Here is an 18,958-nt window from a genome sequence, read left to right on the forward strand (position 1 = left end):
TACCAAAGGATGGATCAAATACTTATTTAGATATAATTTTTTAAAAAAATATTGTTTTCATCAAATCATTGATCGTACACAGACCTATTTCGGTAAAATGATACAAGACAAGTGATATAAAATTGGATAATCAATACAAGGTGATCAGACAATTAAAAATTGATCAAACATTCAAAAATTAAATTCCACATATTCAAACAATAAGAAAAATTAATGTACTGCACTAAGGGCCTAATTATAAATGAAAGTCAGTTCTAGTGAATAAATAGTTTTCATACCAATTTTGAATTTTCTAGTAGGCAGGTCTGTTTAGCTTTCTATTTTTGTTGCATTGGACAGTTGGTCAGAGGGAATATTAAGTTAATAACTCTGACATATCGTTATGACTGCTCTTTAGATTAAAACTGTTATGCCTCTGTATTCAAATTTATAATACATGGAATAAATTATCTTTAACTATGTTAGATTATCTTTAAAATTCGTAAACATAGGAAGTAAAAAAATTCATCGCATGCTACTAACCAACGATTATTATGTGCCTCATATATTTCCCAGAGCAGTATTTTTTTGAGAGAAAGAGAGAGAGAGAGAGAGAGAGAGAGAGAGAGAGAGAGAGAGAGAGAGAGAGGAGAGAGAGAGAGAGAGAGAGAGAGAGTTGGGGGGGGGGGGGGGGGGAATTGATTGCCCTACTGACCTACGTCCAACATTAAATTGTAAATTTTATATAATTTCCCCTTTTTAAATTTCTCTCCCGCCCCTTCCCTTTCTTATTTCCATCGCCACCACCAACTGTGATCTGATTTTATTTGGATCTGTTGACCACTTGACACCACATCACCCAACATCTGGCTTCATGTATTTATCCCCCTTGTTCCTGCCATTTGTTTTGTATACAAACCCTTCTGTCACTGCTGGCTGATATTCTGCTGTGATCCGACGCTCCAACGACCAATCTCCAATCAACCCAATCATTGGCCAATTCATTGCACAACTGAATCACCTGCAAATTTCCTTGCACTTAATCTTATATAACATTCAAAAAATATATACATCCACCTCTTATGCCTCGATTGCTTTGACAACAATTGTTCATTTATCAAATCAACAAAGGCAAGGATTATGCAGTTGTCTATGGTAAGTTTTTAACTCCTATTATTTTATTAATATATCAGAGAACTTGGTAGAAATCTAATAATAATGAGTCTTGTTCACTTTGACCATGGTCCTTTATTTTGAATGCGCGGAGACGCCCGGACAGTAAGCCAAATGGAGGTATTTTATTTTCAATTTCATGATGGTCGCTGACAGTAGGATGAAAATGCTGTTAAATGTGAGAATGAGTGCAAAATTCGTCCCCAATGGGTGGGATTACTACGATCAATATTATATGTTGTTATTAGGTGTGCATTGGGCATTGGTTTTTAAATGTATTTTATCCACCAGTCGAAATGGTTATTGTAATGGTCTTAAGGCATGATGGGTTGATACGTTATCTCGCATATTAAAAATATGTTTTTAAAAGAAACAAGATTTAATTCAATGTTTTATCTTTGATTTAAAAGAATTGTGTCACTGCGCAGGGACTGAAATACAAACATTCCCCACAAAATACATATTTGGTAATATGGAAAGTTTTCTGTGCATGTGAAAAGCGTATTTAAGCATAAGTGCATAGACAAAATCTCAACAAAGCTTTCGAAACCACATATACACGGAATATCTCAAATTCCTCCAAGGTTACGAAATGCGGTGCTGTGATGTTTTGCATGCGGGCTTATATTTTAAGTAACATTACGAATTTTTAATACCGATAGTGATAGACCAAACCGTTTTCTCATAATGTCGAATTCCTTTGACCTTTACATCGTTTGCAATAAGATATGACTCAAACTTTAAAATGTTTACAGAAATGGTGTTTTGATTCTCTTTCTCGTGGGGGAAATATTCACAACAAACACAAGCAGCTCATTATCATTAGGTGCTTATACGTTTTTTAGACAAAGTCATTGGTGTAAAAAAAAAAAAAAAACGGGGGGGGGGGGGGGGGGGGGGGGGGGGGTGGTCCTCCGAATTTTTACGCCCGTCTACGATAGGGCGGGAGAAATGCCTTTCACGGGGACATAGTCTCCGACCAACCAACCGTTGAGCTTATACACTTATAAAGGTCGCACAAGACATGTCACGAAAACCCACTGTCACCCATCGAGCACGGTACATGTTTGCCATTCTTGAATTATGTTCACTGGGGAGAAGTGGGGGGGGGGGTCCTTTGAATGTAATAATGTGAAATAACAATGAAGCTAAACTTCTTTAATGCCAGATTTCATGTAAGTTTTGTTATAAATAAAAATAAAATTCCCTTTATTCATCCCCATGGGGAAATTAAAATTTGTCTTTAGGGTCTATTTCAAGGGATGACTTGAATAATAATAATAATAGATCTTTATTGTCCATAAATATGGCAATTTGTCATTTAGTTACACTTGTTATAACGTTATATGATAACTATATCATTGAACAGATATTTCACTCCTACTTATTTACTCTCTCTCTCTCTCTCTCTCTCTCTCTCTCTCTCTCTCTCTCTCTCTCTCTCTCTCTCTCTCTCTCTCTCTCTCTCTTTCTTTCTTTCACGCGTGCGATATACACAACATAAACGTATTAATTTTATTTTCAATTCGTTACATTTGTGGCAATTGGACACCAAATATTATCATCATTATCAATTGGCCAATTAATCTAACATTAAATCAATTGATCAGTCAATCAATCAACGCATCAATCCTTGGTTTTGCTGTACCATATGAAATATTCAACATTTTTATTGCTGATGGAACGAACGTTGATTTATACTTGTTAGTTCTACATTTAATCTGACAAAACCTTCCCCCAGATGGTAAAAGACTAAATTCATGGTATAAAATATGTTTTGTATTGTTGGTAATTGAGAATGCTTTTCTTTCTATTGCTTTTCCATGAATTCTTTCTACTCCATCCAGAGGATGGTTTATTATTTTTGATGCCTCTTTGATTGATTTTGAAATTTTTGATTTATCTTTAAGTCGGCATCCGCCAAACCATATGGTGGAGCCAAACGCAATTACACTTTTAATCAATGAGTCATAAACTCTTAACATAGTTTTCTTCCCTACTTGAAATGTTCTCAATTTCCTTAGGATGTATAATCTTTGGGCAACTTTCTTAGATATTATATTAATATGTTGAGAGAAATTGAGGGAACTAACAATGGTTATTCCTAAATATTTAAAATATTCAACTATCTCAATATCATCTTTACCGATCGTCACACGCTTTAAGTCGTTTTTATTTTTACACCAAAACCTGTTCTTTTGTTTTTCAACATTTAATTCAAGCTGATTTTGTTCACACCAATCGGTGAATATATTAATTTGTTTGAAATAATTCTTTTCGGTAACATTATCTTTTAATAAGCCAAGAATAGCAGTATCATCTGCATATTTCACCATAAAACAATTTTTAAAGGGTGGTCTGCAGTCGTTGGTGTATAAGATGTACAGGATTGGGGAACTCACGCAGCCTTGGGGACATCCGTTCGACAACGTTCTTTTGTTGGAATATTTTCCCCCAATTTAACACATTGCGGTCTATGGGTCAGAAACTCTTTATACCACTTAATAAGGTAGTTTGGAATATCCATCTTGCACAACTTTTGAAGCAAAATATCTGTGTTCATGGCATTAAAAGCAGACGAAAAGTCGACGTACAGGATTCTGGCGTAATCCGAGGGCGTTTGGTCAAGGTGTTTTGAGATCGACTTTGTGGCGGTTAAAAGTGCGTCTTCTACACTGAGATATTGCTGGTATGCAAATTTGTACGGATCTATAAATTTAAGGTCATGACATTTTTGTAGGAAGTCACATTTAAAATTGTTTTCTAAACATTTCATTATAAGCGATATAAGCGCCACTGGACGGAAGTCGTTCAATACGGTTGGGCAACGCTTTTTGGGAACTGGAACGACAATCGATGTTTTCCAAAGTACTGGCACTGATTGTTCATCGATTGGCCTTTGGAATAGTTTTGTATAAGGTATAGCCAGTTGTTGGTGACAATTTTTCAGAATAGTACCGGCAACGTTGTCTGGTCCTGGTGCTTTATGTTCTTTACATCGCCGGAAGAGGGAGCTTACAGTTTCTTCTTCAACATCTGGAGGTGGCTCATTGTTATTTGACAAACCGTTGTGCACAGATGGGAGCGTGTCAAAACGACAGTAAAAATCATTTAATTTTTTGACATCAGATATCGTTTTTCCTCGTGGGAATGTTCGTTTCTTTTGGTCTACTCCTCCCATTTGCTTTATCATCTCCCATGCTTTCCTTGCGCAGCCCGATCTCAGTTGTCGCTCATTTTGTTTTTGTATTCAACCTTGTCTTCTTTTATTGTATTACTGATCTCCTTTCCCTTTTCAAATTCTAGTTTAATTTTTATCACTCATATAGGCAATTTTCTTTTCGTTGAGTACATATTTAAGTCGCTTTGTAACCCATGGTTTATTGTTAGGAAATATCCTATAATTTCTTTTTTTTCCACGCATAAATCCACACAAAATGCAATATAACATGTCACAGTTTCAGTCCATTCATCAACACTGTCTCCTTCTACCATTAATGCGGCGGGTGATTGAATTGGTACCTTTTGGGTACGAAACAAAGACCAAACCGCTGAGCCACGCTGTCCCATAATTATTTTTTTTTGAAAAGGAACCGCAATTTTCAAATACAAGAGGTGCATAATTAAAATGACATTCATATTCATTTGACCTCTACACTCTGATTTCCTGGTTGTATTGCTATTCGCCGCATGCCATGAAAAAGAATTCTGCATTTCGCTTCTCCGGAGAAATACTTATAAATTTTCGTCATTGTGGCAAATGTGCATGTTTAATCCAAATTGTTATCAGTTCTTTATGAATTTAAAAATCACAACAGGAAGCTACGCTTATAAACATGTAACAAATGTTTATGTTAAATGTGTACAAAGTGTACAATTGGATTCAGTAGTCTGATGTCACGCGCCCGGCAACGGCGGCCATCTTGGTTCTAAACAAAGAAAATCATGACTTTTTATTCTTCATGCTGGCTAGAACTTTTCATTCCCTTTTCCTATGCCTTGTGATCAGAATGTGTAAAAGTCAAAACATGATCAAAGTGATGGGTTTTTTTTCTCCTCTGGATACGCGTTTAAGCTCGCCGGAGAAATATTTCATACGGCGTCCGCCATTGTTCCGATAGTTTAGAGCCAGTGTTACTAAGTTACCATACGTCATAAGGAAGGAAGTGACGTTACGGCTGTTGAAGACTATTTGCTGTGTCATTTTGAATTCAGGGTGGCAATGTTAGTGAGTTGTGCACATGAATCTCGGGAAAAGTAAACCCCTAGTCAAGCCTGTGGGGAGTTCAGTGATCGTAATCAGAATTTACTGTGTATAATATTGTTCACGCAAGTCCTCCAAAAGTTCACTCATCCCAGACCCGTCGTTTTTTTATATCGCGTTAAGAAGAAAAATCCGAAAGTATGGTATTGTAACCAATGAAAAAAATTGGCTTAATGTCACTTACAATTCTCGTGTTCGAGCCAATTATCATTAAAATCCATCAGAAGATTGTGAAGATATTCACATCAACGTGTGCGCATGGTTTGTGGGTTTGTGGAACAGACTATGACTGTTTCGCAACTCGAGACCGTAATCGATGCTGACAACGAAAACAGAGCGCAATACAAAAGTACAAAATGTATGTTTCTCCTTGTAACTTCACAGGGACTAAAGCTAGAAGTGCCTAAATGAGCAAATAAAATGAAGAGAAATATAAAGGGGGTGAATGTAACTGGTATAAAATGGGAAAAAATAACCAACGTTTTGGCCTTTTGCCTTCTTCATGTTACACGCAGATTAAAAGGTTATACAAAGGGAAGGATGGGGAGGGGAGGAGCAAGAGAGAGAGAGAGAGAGAGAGAGAGAGAGAGAGAGAGAGAGGGGGAGGGGGGGGGGGTGCTGCAGATATTTGATTGGAGACAATAGATAAACAAAAAAACATGGACAAGGCTGACCTAAATGAACAAATGAGATTGAGAAAGAAGGAAATACTCTAAAATAACTTGAAATGGTGAGACTGTTCTTACTAATTCTCAGCTAAGTCATCTTCCCCATCTACATGTCCATTCTCTTTTTCGTCATTATCTTCGTGTAATCTTTGTGTTCCCCCTTTATTTGACTCGTCACATTCACTCCATTTATTTTCTCTCCATTGACAGACTACATAGCAGTCGTAATCAAAAATGAAAAACCTGCGGGTGAAACAATTAAATTCTTTTGAATAATCAGATGTTACAGTATTTCCCATCTGCCTCCTTCCCATACAGATAGATTTGATTTTCAAACCATCATCAGTAAGATTAAAAACAAAAGTAAGTTTGTTTTTCCATCCCCTTCCACACCACCACCACCACCACCCACCCCCTTGCTTTCGCCAGTTGTTTTGAAATATTTCATGTTAAAAATTCGTTATGTTTGAGATATGATTTTTACAGTTCACATTTTAATTATGGACAAGTCATTTTCAGTCCTCTTTTGTATTATTAGTAATTAACATAAGTTGTAATTAACATTGGACCACGTTTGATATAGGAAAAGTAATATCACCGTTTAGAATGAAGGAGAAGGAGTGCCGAGATAATCATTTTAAAAGATGTTTGCATTAGCTACCAACCTTCCCCGAAACTGAGTGAATTTCCCATAATTACTAGGCATCTTCCCAGGATTCCCGCGCAACTTGGAAAACCGGGAATTTAGATTTTGCTCTTCGAGGCCTTGAAAACCGGGAAAAACATTTGTGTTTTGTCCAAAACCTTGAAAAAAAACCCCGGGAAATTTATTTTTTGAGAAAAATAAAATGCCAGGAGGGTCATATGATATCAATAAATATCTCTTCTGATATTAAGGAGTGATGCAAATCCTTGACTGATTGACATTGAAATAGTTTTGGGTGGATTTTTTCTGTACATAGTGTTTTAATGTTATTAAAAATATCTTTTCTGTGAAACTTAAAATTTTGAATCATGAAGTGTGTGGAGTTGTTGGCAATAATGACAACATAGATGCCAACCGTTCCGTTAAAAACGTGATTTGTTCCGTATTTGACTTCCTGCGTCCGTAAGTCCGTATTTTAAATTCAAAATCCGTATTTTGTAATTTTTGACTAATTTGTGGTAAACAAGGCTTGTAAGCCTAATGAATTATTCTTATTACTATTACTACTACTACGATTACTATTATTTGTGTCCAGCGAGAGATGATTGGCAGGGTTTAAATCAGCACAGCAGATTCTCCATTCCCATGTAGCTCTTTAATTTGAATTATCCTCTCTATCATAAATTATTTTCAACAATTAAAAAAATTCCAGTTGATTATATGACTCCAGTTTTTCACTAAAACCTTTCATAATGTATTGGAGATTTGCATAAAATATGCATATTAGCCTCGAATATACTTTTAATGTTCTGAGACCGCATTGATATTTTCACTATTTAATTTGTTACAAATATTGTATTAATTAAAAGTTAAATTAAATCAACATCTTTGATTGGAAGTTTGGAAGGTATTCAATCAAAACAAAAACCAATTGCGTATATAGATTAAACATTAGAATGATTATTTCCCTTTATTAATTTAGGAAATATAAATGCAACCCTTAAAAAAACATCTTGATCTGATTCTATTTTTTTTTTCAAGCAAGATTTTATAACGGTTTAGATTCAAGAGAAATAAGTATACTCCATTTGCATGTTTGTTTATCTTGTCAAAGTAAAGAGATAGGAATTCTCCAATATATAAAGGTGCATTTTACTATAACTACTATTATAGAATACTACTTAAAGACCATTATGTTGCATGAAAGAATATATATATATATATATATATATATATATATATATATATTATATATATATATATATATATATATATATATATATATATATATATATATATATTCAATCGCCTACTTTTTAGCCCTCTTTTTTACCCCAAAACGCCCCCGCAAGTGATGTACCAGGTTGGCAGTTATGCATTTCTAAACATCCTAAGTTATTTCATTTATTTTACTATTGTGCTTGCGTATTGGTCCTTATCAAAGTTCAGGCAGTTGAATTCTTTCTTTATGGCAATTTGCGTTTTTTTTAACGCTAAGGCTCCAAAACTACCAAATTTTGCTTGGTTTTTACAATTGACATGAGGACGATTTACTTGTATTATGAGATAGTGATGATTAAAAAAAAATCAAATTTGTTTGGAACTCCCGTCGAAAACAGATGCCATCATTTTAGCTCGTGAGTTGTGTGTCGAGCTTCCGGTTAGTGAGGATGACAATGCGAATAATGCATTGAATCGATAATCAATTAGTGGTTCCTCTCATTATTTTGAATACAATAAATTTATTGGACTTTACATGACCCACTTCCCGCTCTTAACATTGGTTGAGATCAATCGTGCAAAGGGGTCAGCTTTGGTTGAATCACCGTTTTGTGACTATCAAATCAAGCTCAGTGAGCATAACATTTGGTGTGGCAAATGCTGGTAGCAACACTTATACGAAATGAATATCTGAAATATTTTTTGTGCTCATTTACAAGATGTAAATTTTGTATCGACCTGTTTGGCTGTCTGCTTCTGCTCCTCACTTGTGTCAATAAATATCATCAGATATCATCTTTAAGAGATATACCACACGTACCAATTTGTTTTCTCTTACGAAGAAAATGAGTTCAATTTTTATTCAACATTTGAATCATAACGTTTGAGTTGATCGATTTATCACCACGTTCATTGAACGTGATGGATGATAAGTCGAACCCAATTTCTATTGACAATAGACAATACCTCTTTCGACTTTGGTAAGAGAACTCCGCGGAGCTGTTTATTTGGGCACAGGGAGAAATTTTCTGCATTTAATATATCATATATTTTACTCACTGATCGTAGAATTCTTTTCCCGTGTTAAAAAAGGAAAATGGCTCACATAAATGTTAAGAAATTGATTATATTCAAAATAATAAGAGGGATTACTAACTGATATCGATTCAATGCAAGTACTCCCACCACATTGTAACACTCACTAACCGAAAGCTTGACACGCAACATGTACTAAAAATGATAGCGTTTGAATTCGATGGGATTAGACGAAACAGATTTGATGTTTCGATAAAACCATCACTATGTATAATCAATCTCATAATACACATAAACCATCCTCATGTCAATTGTAATCATCATGAAGAATTTGATGACTATTGGTTCGGTGGGTTTGTTGCCTTAGTGTTACTAAAAATCCAATTTTCCAAATATATAATAAGATAATAAGAAGCAGACGATTTTCATCATATCGTTTCATCATGTTATTTGATTACCACGAACAATTAGGCTGCACGTTCAGTTTCTGTTTCCTTCCATTGAAGTGTTCAAGTAATTGAAGAGATGACTATTCACTACTAGAGTGAACACTGGGTCCTCAAAGCAAGTTCTACGTGGCACCCAAGTACCCAGGTAAAAATGGGTTCTCTTTTCCACGAAACCCGATGAAACACGACAAAGTTATGAGAAGTAGGCAGCAGTGGGGAGTGAACCAGGGACTCAGGGATATGTACACCAGCGGGGAGTGAAACTGGGACTATTGGATGAGGAGGGTGTTTCTTTTTTAAAAACCCTACGGAATACGACAAAGTTATAGGAATTAGGCAGCAGTGCGGAGTGAACCTAGGACTATGGGTTTCGGTGGGTTTTGTAAAAAAGAAATACTACTAGGGGGGTGTTATTTTTTTTTTACTAAACCCGATGAAACCCGACAAAGTTATGGGAAGTAGGCAGCAGTGGGGAATGAACCTGAGACTCCGGGAAGTGTACACCAGTGGGGAGTGAACATGGGACTATGGGTTTCATAATCGTAAAGAAGAAAGACCCTCGGCACTTCCCTGAGTCCCAGGTTCATTCCCCATTGGTGCCCACCTCTTATAGTGTCAGGTTCATTCTCCTCTGGTACCCAACCCCATTGCCCGGCTTCAATTCCCACTGGCATCTATCTCCCAGGTTCATTTCCCACTGATATCCTTTTCCCATAAGTCCCAGGTTGACTCCCCACTGGTGTGCACTTCCCTGATTTCACCAGTTCAAAATCCCCATTGGTGCCCACGTCCCTATAGTCTTAGGTTCATTCTCCTCTGGTGCCCAAATCCGGTAGTCCGGCTTCAATTCCCGCTGGTACTGGTATCCATCTCCCATTGTCCCAGGTTCATTTCCCACTGACATCCTATTCCCATAGTCCCAGGTTCACTATCCACTGGTGTCCACTCCCCTGCATCCTGGTTCACTCACCACAGCACTTCCCGCAACTTTTTGACGGTTTCGTTAGGTTTCGAAAAAGAGAAGTACCTTTCTTGCCTCACTCTCCATTGGTATCTACTATCTACCTCTCGTAGTCCCAGATTCAATCCCCATTGGTGCCCACCTCCTGTAGTCTTAGGTTCATTCTCGTCTGGTGCCCGAATCCCAAAGTCCGGCATCGATTCCCACTGGTGTGCATTTCCTTGAGTCCCAGGTTCATTCCTCATTGGTGCCCACCTCTTATAGTTTCTCAACATTGGGAAATAATTTGTGCTACTTTTGCAGGTAAAGGCCAATCTCCCACTTCATTGGAAACATACAATCAGCCTGACCGATCACAATTGTTTTTACGAAAGTGTGTATTTCCTACACAAATCTACAAAATACACACGCGTTTTATTTTATAAATAATTAAATAAATTAATAATAGGGAATAAACGAAAGAAAAAAATCATACCCAAAAATGCAAAATATTATAGGCAAAGTTTGTCGAGTTTTATGGGTTACAGACAGCAGCATCTATAAGAAGTCGATGGTTACAACGCGTGTGACACTCAAATGGAATTTCCAGTGTAGGAAATACACACGTGTATCATCATCATCATCATCATCATCATCTCATCATCATCATCGTTATTATTATTATTATTATTATTATTATTATTATTATTATTATTATTATTATTATTATTATTATTATTATTATTATTATTATTATTTATCTATCGATCGATCTATCTATCTATCTATCTATCTATCTATCTATCTATCTATCTATCTATCTATCTATCTATCTATCTATCTATCTATCTATCTATCTGTCTATATATCTATCTATCTATCTATCTATCTATCTATCTATCTATCTATCTATCTATCTATCTATCTATCTATCTATCTATCTATCTATCTATCTTTCTATCTGTACCTCTCCTCACCCCTTCACACCTACCCACGACTATACCAACCCATCGACACCACTCTCAGAGAGACTGAGAGAGAGAGAGAGAGAGAGAGAGAGAGAGAGAGAGAGACAGAGAGAGAGAGAGAGAGAGAAGAGAGAGAGAGAGAGAGAGACACAGAGAGAGAGAGAAAGAGAGAGGTTTTGCTGAAGGAATACCACATGGCTGCAAGGTGTCATTGGGCTGTCGCTCACGAACGTTTATTCAATCCCGAATGGGACAGTTCGGGGGGGGGGGGGGGGGGGGGTACCCATTATCGAAAGACATTTTACAAGATAACTTATCGTAGTGTCACATTGTTTTACTCAATTAATAATGGATTTGTTAGTTCTCATTGTATTAATGTTGCCAGAAATTTTCCCAGTATATTCTTGTCTATTGGCGTTTTCAACTAAATTAAGTTAAAACAACAAAAAACATAGCAAAATAAATTAAAGAAGAAGCAGAGAGAAGAAAAAAAAACATTAACAAAGCCAACAAGAAAAGTTACGCGTAGTCTACTTCAATTGTGGGCATGTACGCTTTCATTTTCTCTCAGTGAAATTTTGAATGGTTCCACTACAAGCCACACCCCGAATCTTACTGATAGGTGTATCATACCCGACATTCTCTTAATTTTCCAATGGCGTATCAATTATGTCAATGTCACAAACAGTAATTGGCTCTTCAATACAGGCCAGCTTAAATAATAGGATTCAATAGTCTGATGTCATGTCCGCCCAGCAACCAACAGTTTGGTTCTAAACAAAGAAAATCGGTACTTTTTATTCTTAAAGCGGGCTAGAACTTTTTCACATGTCATGTGATTAGTTAGAATGTATAAAAGTCCAAACATGATCAGATTAATAATGTTTTTCTCCTCTGGTTACAATTTTATGCTCGTCGGAGAAGTATTATCAGGGATGTAAATCTTTCAGAATTTTTCTGAATTCAGATTATTTCAATTTAGAGGGGAGGGGGGGGGGGGGGGGTTACAGAATAAAAATATATAAAAGTAATAAAATAATTTATTTTTGAAAAACCGTCTTATTAAAAACTACAACAATATAGTATGGTGCATATAAGCCCAGGCATGACAAGCTCTTTCTGTATACACAGAAACACTCCACTAGCTGTTTTGAACGAAAGTGGTTATTTCCACTACAAACGCAAGTCTTCGTTATTCACAGGCCATGAATTCAGACAGAAAATTTCTGAACTGATTCTGAACTACATAGCAGTTATAGAGGTCTTTCAGAAAAATTTTTTCTGAAATTTTGTTCTGTAAATAGCCACCGTGGCTACATAACGAACTCAGTGTAAAAACGTCATCACAACAATCTATAGGTGCTTATTGGAGTGTGGCGGACTTTGTGAATTTCTTCCTGGTTTAAACCCGAAGCTAAGTTGATAATTTTAGAAACATTTTTTTTACTGTTGCATATGTTTGTTTTTATTTGATATTGCACTGATTTCTCCTGTTTTGACTTAGAATTCTCAGTTCTCTCAAGTCAGACACTGACTAAACTAAGTTAGATAAGTAACTGGTCGTTGTAGTGTAGTTGTAGAGGCAGACAAGTCATGAGATTACTTTGCTGTAGTAATGACCCTTCATCCAGATCAGATCTGTCCTCAGCTGTCTTCATTGGTGCTGGGCTATCCATCCTTCTCCATTCCTTTACATTGTTACTTGATCCTGACCTCCCATAGCGGGCAGGGAGGTACATACTGTGTCTTCTATCCCCTTATATCTGTTATCCAACATGCGTTCTGTCTTTGTCTCGGAATGAGATTACTTGGTTTTGTCCTGGCACTGGCCGGAATCCTAGCTGGGAGGGAAACAGTCAAATGCAGTTATTGTTTTGGGATATGATATTTTTTTCCTTGTAAATCATCTCTCTGTTATGTATTATTATTTTTATTTTGAATGTATAATGTAAGCATTTGAGTGTGTTCCTCTTTGTTGGGTTTTGTGCTTGTGTCTGGATGAGACTTGTAGGTGATTTCAAACTAAGTACATTGGTGGGATGCTCTTGGAATCTACATCTGATCCCTATTTGTTCTCAATTCCCCTTTGTCTTACTTTTTCTTGGGTGCTTTAATTGTAATTCTAGAACTTTTTACTATCCCATTTTCTTCCTTTTTACTGGCGCTGATATAACCTAAATGTGTTGCAAGCACCGTAAAACCCTTAAAAACAACAACAAACAAACAAACATTGTTACTTTTGCATTTGTTTGTTTAATTTTATATTGCATCATTGATTTGAGATTCTGATTCTTAGAATAGATTTTGGCCATCCAATCACTTATTAGTAGAATTTGAGTTAGGCTTAGGAGACTGAGCTTACAATATAATCAATTGGACATCAGGTGATTTTTTAACTGAGATTTATCAACCTTTGTTATATATTTATATGTTCATCAGTTTTCTTCGCTTCCACGATGTAGTTATAAATGGACTATGAGAGAAATACATACACAACCATTTCCTTTTATTTGAACCATTAATTTTGTATAAAGGCAGTGTGCGAGTTGGTTTCAGAATTTTTTGTCATTTGCCATTTACATCCCTGTATTATATAAGGGCGGTGATTGAGATAGTGGCATCCGCAATTGTTCTGATAGTTTAGAACCAGTTACTCTGCGTCATTACGAGGGAAGGACGTCCCGACTGTTGAACCCTATTGAAGCTCATTATATCTATCTATCTATGTATTGAATCGTGTTTGATACAAATATAGTGGATAGTGCTCGACATGTAGCAATGGAGCGAATTATTATTTTAATATTTACCACAATGTTGGGGTCAGTCTGACTCCAACATTGTGGTAAATATTAAAATAATATCTATCTATGTATCTATGTATCTATCTATGTATCTATCTATCTATCTATGTATCTATCTATGTATGTATCTATCCATGTATGTATCTATCTATCTATCTATCTATCTATCTATCTATCTATCTATCTATCTATCTATCTATCTATCTATATTCTCCACTACATCCTCACCCCAGTTCCAGACTATACCAAATTACAAATACCAACCCATCGACACCAACGGACCCCTCAGCAGACATATTTGTCTCACACCTCATCGTATCAAGTCGGCCCCGAACGTCTTACAAATTCAATTACTATATATGGGTCTTCTTATTGTGGTAACACACACACACCCACACATACATACATACATACATACATACATACATACATACATACATACATACATACATACATACATACATACATACATACATACATACATACATACATACATACATACATACATACATACATACATACATACATACACTCATAGACAAGACATTTACGCACTCTTTCCCTCCTCCTTCCTGCCTCCCTTTCTACATTGTCTATCTATCTATCTATCTACCTACCTATCTATCTATCTATCTATCTATCTATCTATCTATCTATCTATCTATCTATCTATCTATCTATCTATCTATCTATCTATCTATTGTCTATCTGTCTATTTATCTATCTATCTATCTATCTATCTATCTATCTATCTATCTATCTATCTATCTATCTTGTCTGTCTATATCTATCTATCTATCTATCTACCTACCTATCTATCTATCTATCTATCTATCTATCTATCTATCTATCTATCTATCTATCTATCTATCTATCTATCTATCTATCTATCTATCTATCTACCTATCTTTTTCTTCTCATGACTGAATAGTTTTTCATTGTTTCAAGCGAGATTGTTTTGAATTTCCCTGTGTGGTCCCAACTCTATACTTTGATTATAAGTTGTATACCAGTCCCCAATGAAAATAAACACAACACCCACCAGCCGGATACAACGTACCAACATTCGATACTGCATGTCCTTGAACGTTTATGGATAGAATGAAGATGACGTCACGTTCAGATCTTTGTTATTGTTTTATTTTTTTATTTTTTGCTATCCACGTTTATTAGTAATTCTCACTAAATTGTATTAACCAGACTATAAACGATCAAGATTATACGAGAGAGAGAGAGAGAGAGAGAGAGAGAGAGAGAGAGAGAGAGAGAGAGAGAGAGAGAGAGAGAGAGAGAGAGAGAGAGAGAGAGAGAGAGAGAGAGAGAGAGAGAGAGAGAGAGAGAGCAAGCATCGATTAACCATATTTCATGCCGTTTATTATTATATTATAAAAATACATGGAGCACGGCGACATGGAGTTTTCGATTGATTAATCAACGTCTCGTAGTGATGGCGACGACAACGATGATGAGATTAAGGTTGTGAAGATGCCGGCAATGGAGCGCCTTTTGCATCATCATTTTTCCTATTTCCTGAAATACTTTTGTTATGATCCGTACTTACGCAAAAACTAAAGTCGGGAATCAATTCTGGCAGACTTGTTTTTACCCGAAAACCTATACTTCAAAATATTGATCGATTAAAATTACCCTCAACTTTATCAAACCTGCCACTTCTTAAAGTCTCATGTTTTAGATTTTAAAAATGTAATCGAGCTACATTTGAAGTTGCCAAAAGTTTTCTGGCAAAATAAAAAGTGTTTTTTCTTTCCCCGGAGTACTACGGAATATGAATATTATGAGCAGGACACAGACACTTTAACCTTAACGGGATGATTCCAACATTGCACTGCGCCGCCCTGTGATGTCAGTACCGGAACGAGGGGGAAGTGAGAGATGTTACTGTAACCGGCGTTTCCAGAAATTCTCGTTTTCCGAGTGAGTGAGAAATAAACGGTATCAACTGTGCACTACACATACAAAACACCGTTAGCGTTCTTTTTGGTCAGAATTTTAAAACTTTAAATACTGATGGTTTTAAATAATTCTCAATTTTTCAAATGTGTTTATGAAGAATGAGGTTTAAGATATTTTGACAAAATGAGGATCATTGAAATTCATCGATTTTTTAAGAAAAAAAGGCCACATTTATTTGGTTGAAAATGTTATTTGACAATTAATGGCATAGCTGGCTTTAAAACTTCTTTTCCCTCCCTCGTCATCTTATTCGATCTTCGTTCGCGGTGTTCAAATCTGTATTATTTTTTCATGCACAACAAGGTTTACGGATGAAGCCTATGTATGCATTCATTTTTGGCTCAATGAGCGGGATTGCGTCAGACCCGGTTGATAGCAGTAAACGTGAAAATGATCTTTATGTGTTGTCTTAATTTAAATATTCGCCGCTATTGCAGGTGGCCAAGTGGTTGTGTGTTGTTGGCGGTTGTTGGTAGATTCGTATTCATTATGATTTCATTTTCACACAAAGTGCACATATACGAGAGAATGAAGTCTTTTGTCTTATGAAAAGGTAAACTTGAAACTTGTACTAAAATTCGAAAGATTGCTCAAATGTATTCCACTGTGTGTGATTAAATTAATATCATATTAGAATTTTGTTTAATGGTGCCAGGATTTTGGGAAATGATATTCTTAAAATGGAAATGCGCCGTGTTATTCTGTACCTAAATTCAAAATGTCTTCGTCGTTGATGAAGTTTATCATTCCTGATACGTGTTTCGTGTGATTTCTATTTGATGATTCCATTTGGATATTTCGAATCTGAAACCTATAACGTGATTGGCTTGTTTAAACTCTTTACCCTTTTGTCTTTGCAATGTTCAATGGGAATAGCCTATAATATTTCTCTTTAATAATCTCGTTGCCAAATTAAAAATGCCAACATTCGGGTCTGTGGTACAGCACTGTCTAGAATGAAAACACTCATTTTGTGCAAAACTTAAAAAAAATATTTATGAAAGTATCATATGTGATCCACCCCCCTCCCCCCCCCCCCCAAACGGTATTATGTCCGGTTGGGTCTGTTCGCAGAAAAATAAATTTATAGTAAAAATGTTAGTCTTAGGTTACATTTACCTGTTTTATTTCTGAGAATGACTTTAGTTCCTTTACATAGGGAAAACTCAGGATAAATCTGATAATTTTAACTTCTATTTTTTGAATATTCTGGATCTCTGTGTTTTTATTTGTATGTTGTTTTTAAATTATTATTTTTTGTTGTTATTGACTCCTCCCGGTTTTTTTAAATACGATAACTGCGACTGGCTCTGTTAAATATTCCATGTATATTGAAAACTTTTTAACTTAATGACAACTTATTTTTAATAAATCATATGCCACGTATTTTTAAAAATGTTTAAATTGATACAAATAGTTGTATTTATGAGCATATGATGTATTTTGGCTCTGTTTTAGTCGTAAAAATGCTTTCTGCGTTAATTTATTAGTTTATATTTCGTTCTTGAAATGTCTGGTGCCAGTTTTAAGGATAACAGACACACACATTAACACACACACACACACACACACACACATATATATATATAATATATATATATATATATAAAAATATATATATATATATATATATATATATATATATATATATATATATATATATAAAATGCCAGAAAAATCCGGTTTGAAGATTAAAATCCCGGTTATATAAAATTAATTGTGGGTTTATTTCAGCACTGTCAGACGTACATGACATCCTTAATAATAATAATAATATAATAATAATAATAATAATAATAATAATAATAATAATAATAATAATAATAATAATAATAATAATAATAATAATAATAATATAATAATAATAGTATATATTTGTGTATATTTATATAATATATATTATGTGCTGCTGATGCTATAATAACTACTACTATAATATATATATATATACTATACATAATATATATATAATAATAATAATAATAATAATAATAATAATGATAATATAATGATAGAATAATAATAATAAATAATAATAATAATAATAATAATAATAATAATAATAATAATAATAATAATAATAATAATAATAATAATAATAATAATAATAATAATAATAATAATAATAATAATATAATAATAATAATAATAATAATAAATAAATATAATTAAATTATTGTCTAAATTTTTAAAATCAAAACCATACTCTTGTTTTTTCATCTGATTATTGATGTTTTGTTTCATTTACGGGCGTGCCCCTCTCGTTTGTCCATTTGCGGGATCAAAATCTAAGATCCTTTTTTTAAATCCCTCATATTCCTTCGGAAACGCTCTCTCTCTTCTTATTGTTTGTTATCGCAATACAAACCTACCCGCCCTCTAATTCTATTTATATCACAATGATCACAGACTACTTAGGTAACCCTCTAATTCTATTTATATCACAATGATCACAGACTACTTAGGTAAGGTAGACTTCATCGCTTGCGAATTTAACGGAGAATCTGCGTGGTAAAAAATCTCAATCATTTTTTCCAAGAACCTTCTCTTTATTCTTTCATGTCTGGGCTCGAGTTTACATGACCAAATAATAATTTTTCACCAAGAGCAAATTAACGATAAAGTTACGACTGTCCTCTTGGCGCAAACGGTTAGGTCTGGGACTATATTCAGATAGATATTGCGATTGCGAGACATTGTTTGATCAGTTAAGAATAATCAAGTCCTGCAACTAACCCTACAAAGGTTTAACTTGGCCGCCCAATACAAGGTAATATCAGTTCAGTTAGATACTTGGAAGATCTGGCACTTATAGTCTTAACTTTAACAGAACTCAACAG

General features: G+C 34.9%; 1 protein-coding gene across 10 annotated transcripts in view; it reads left to right on the forward strand.

The window, feature by feature from the left end:
* The window catches only part of LOC144977224 (solute carrier family 12 member 4-like), a 199,050-nt gene that overhangs the window by 35,945 nt on the left and 144,147 nt on the right, over positions 1 to 18,958 (forward strand). For 5 of the 10 annotated variants that reach the window (XM_078922205.1, XM_078922224.1, XM_078922207.1 and 2 more), the window contains one exon: positions 1,111 to 1,134. In XM_078922205.1, coding sequence (XP_078778331.1) covers positions 1,111 to 1,134 — 24 coding nt within the window. Of the gene's footprint in view, positions 1 to 1,110; positions 1,135 to 16,446; positions 16,672 to 18,958 lie in introns of those variants that run through there. The other 5 variants (XM_078922212.1, XM_078922192.1, XM_078922202.1 and 2 more) reach the window with 4 other exon arrangements.

The sequence above is a fragment of the Berghia stephanieae genome, chromosome 7, assembly GCF_034508935.2.
Source record: "Berghia stephanieae isolate SIO BIC M18660-M18661 chromosome 7, UCSD_Bste_1.3, whole genome shotgun sequence".
In the NCBI taxonomy this organism is placed as follows: domain Eukaryota; kingdom Metazoa; phylum Mollusca; class Gastropoda; order Nudibranchia; family Aeolidiidae; genus Berghia; species Berghia stephanieae.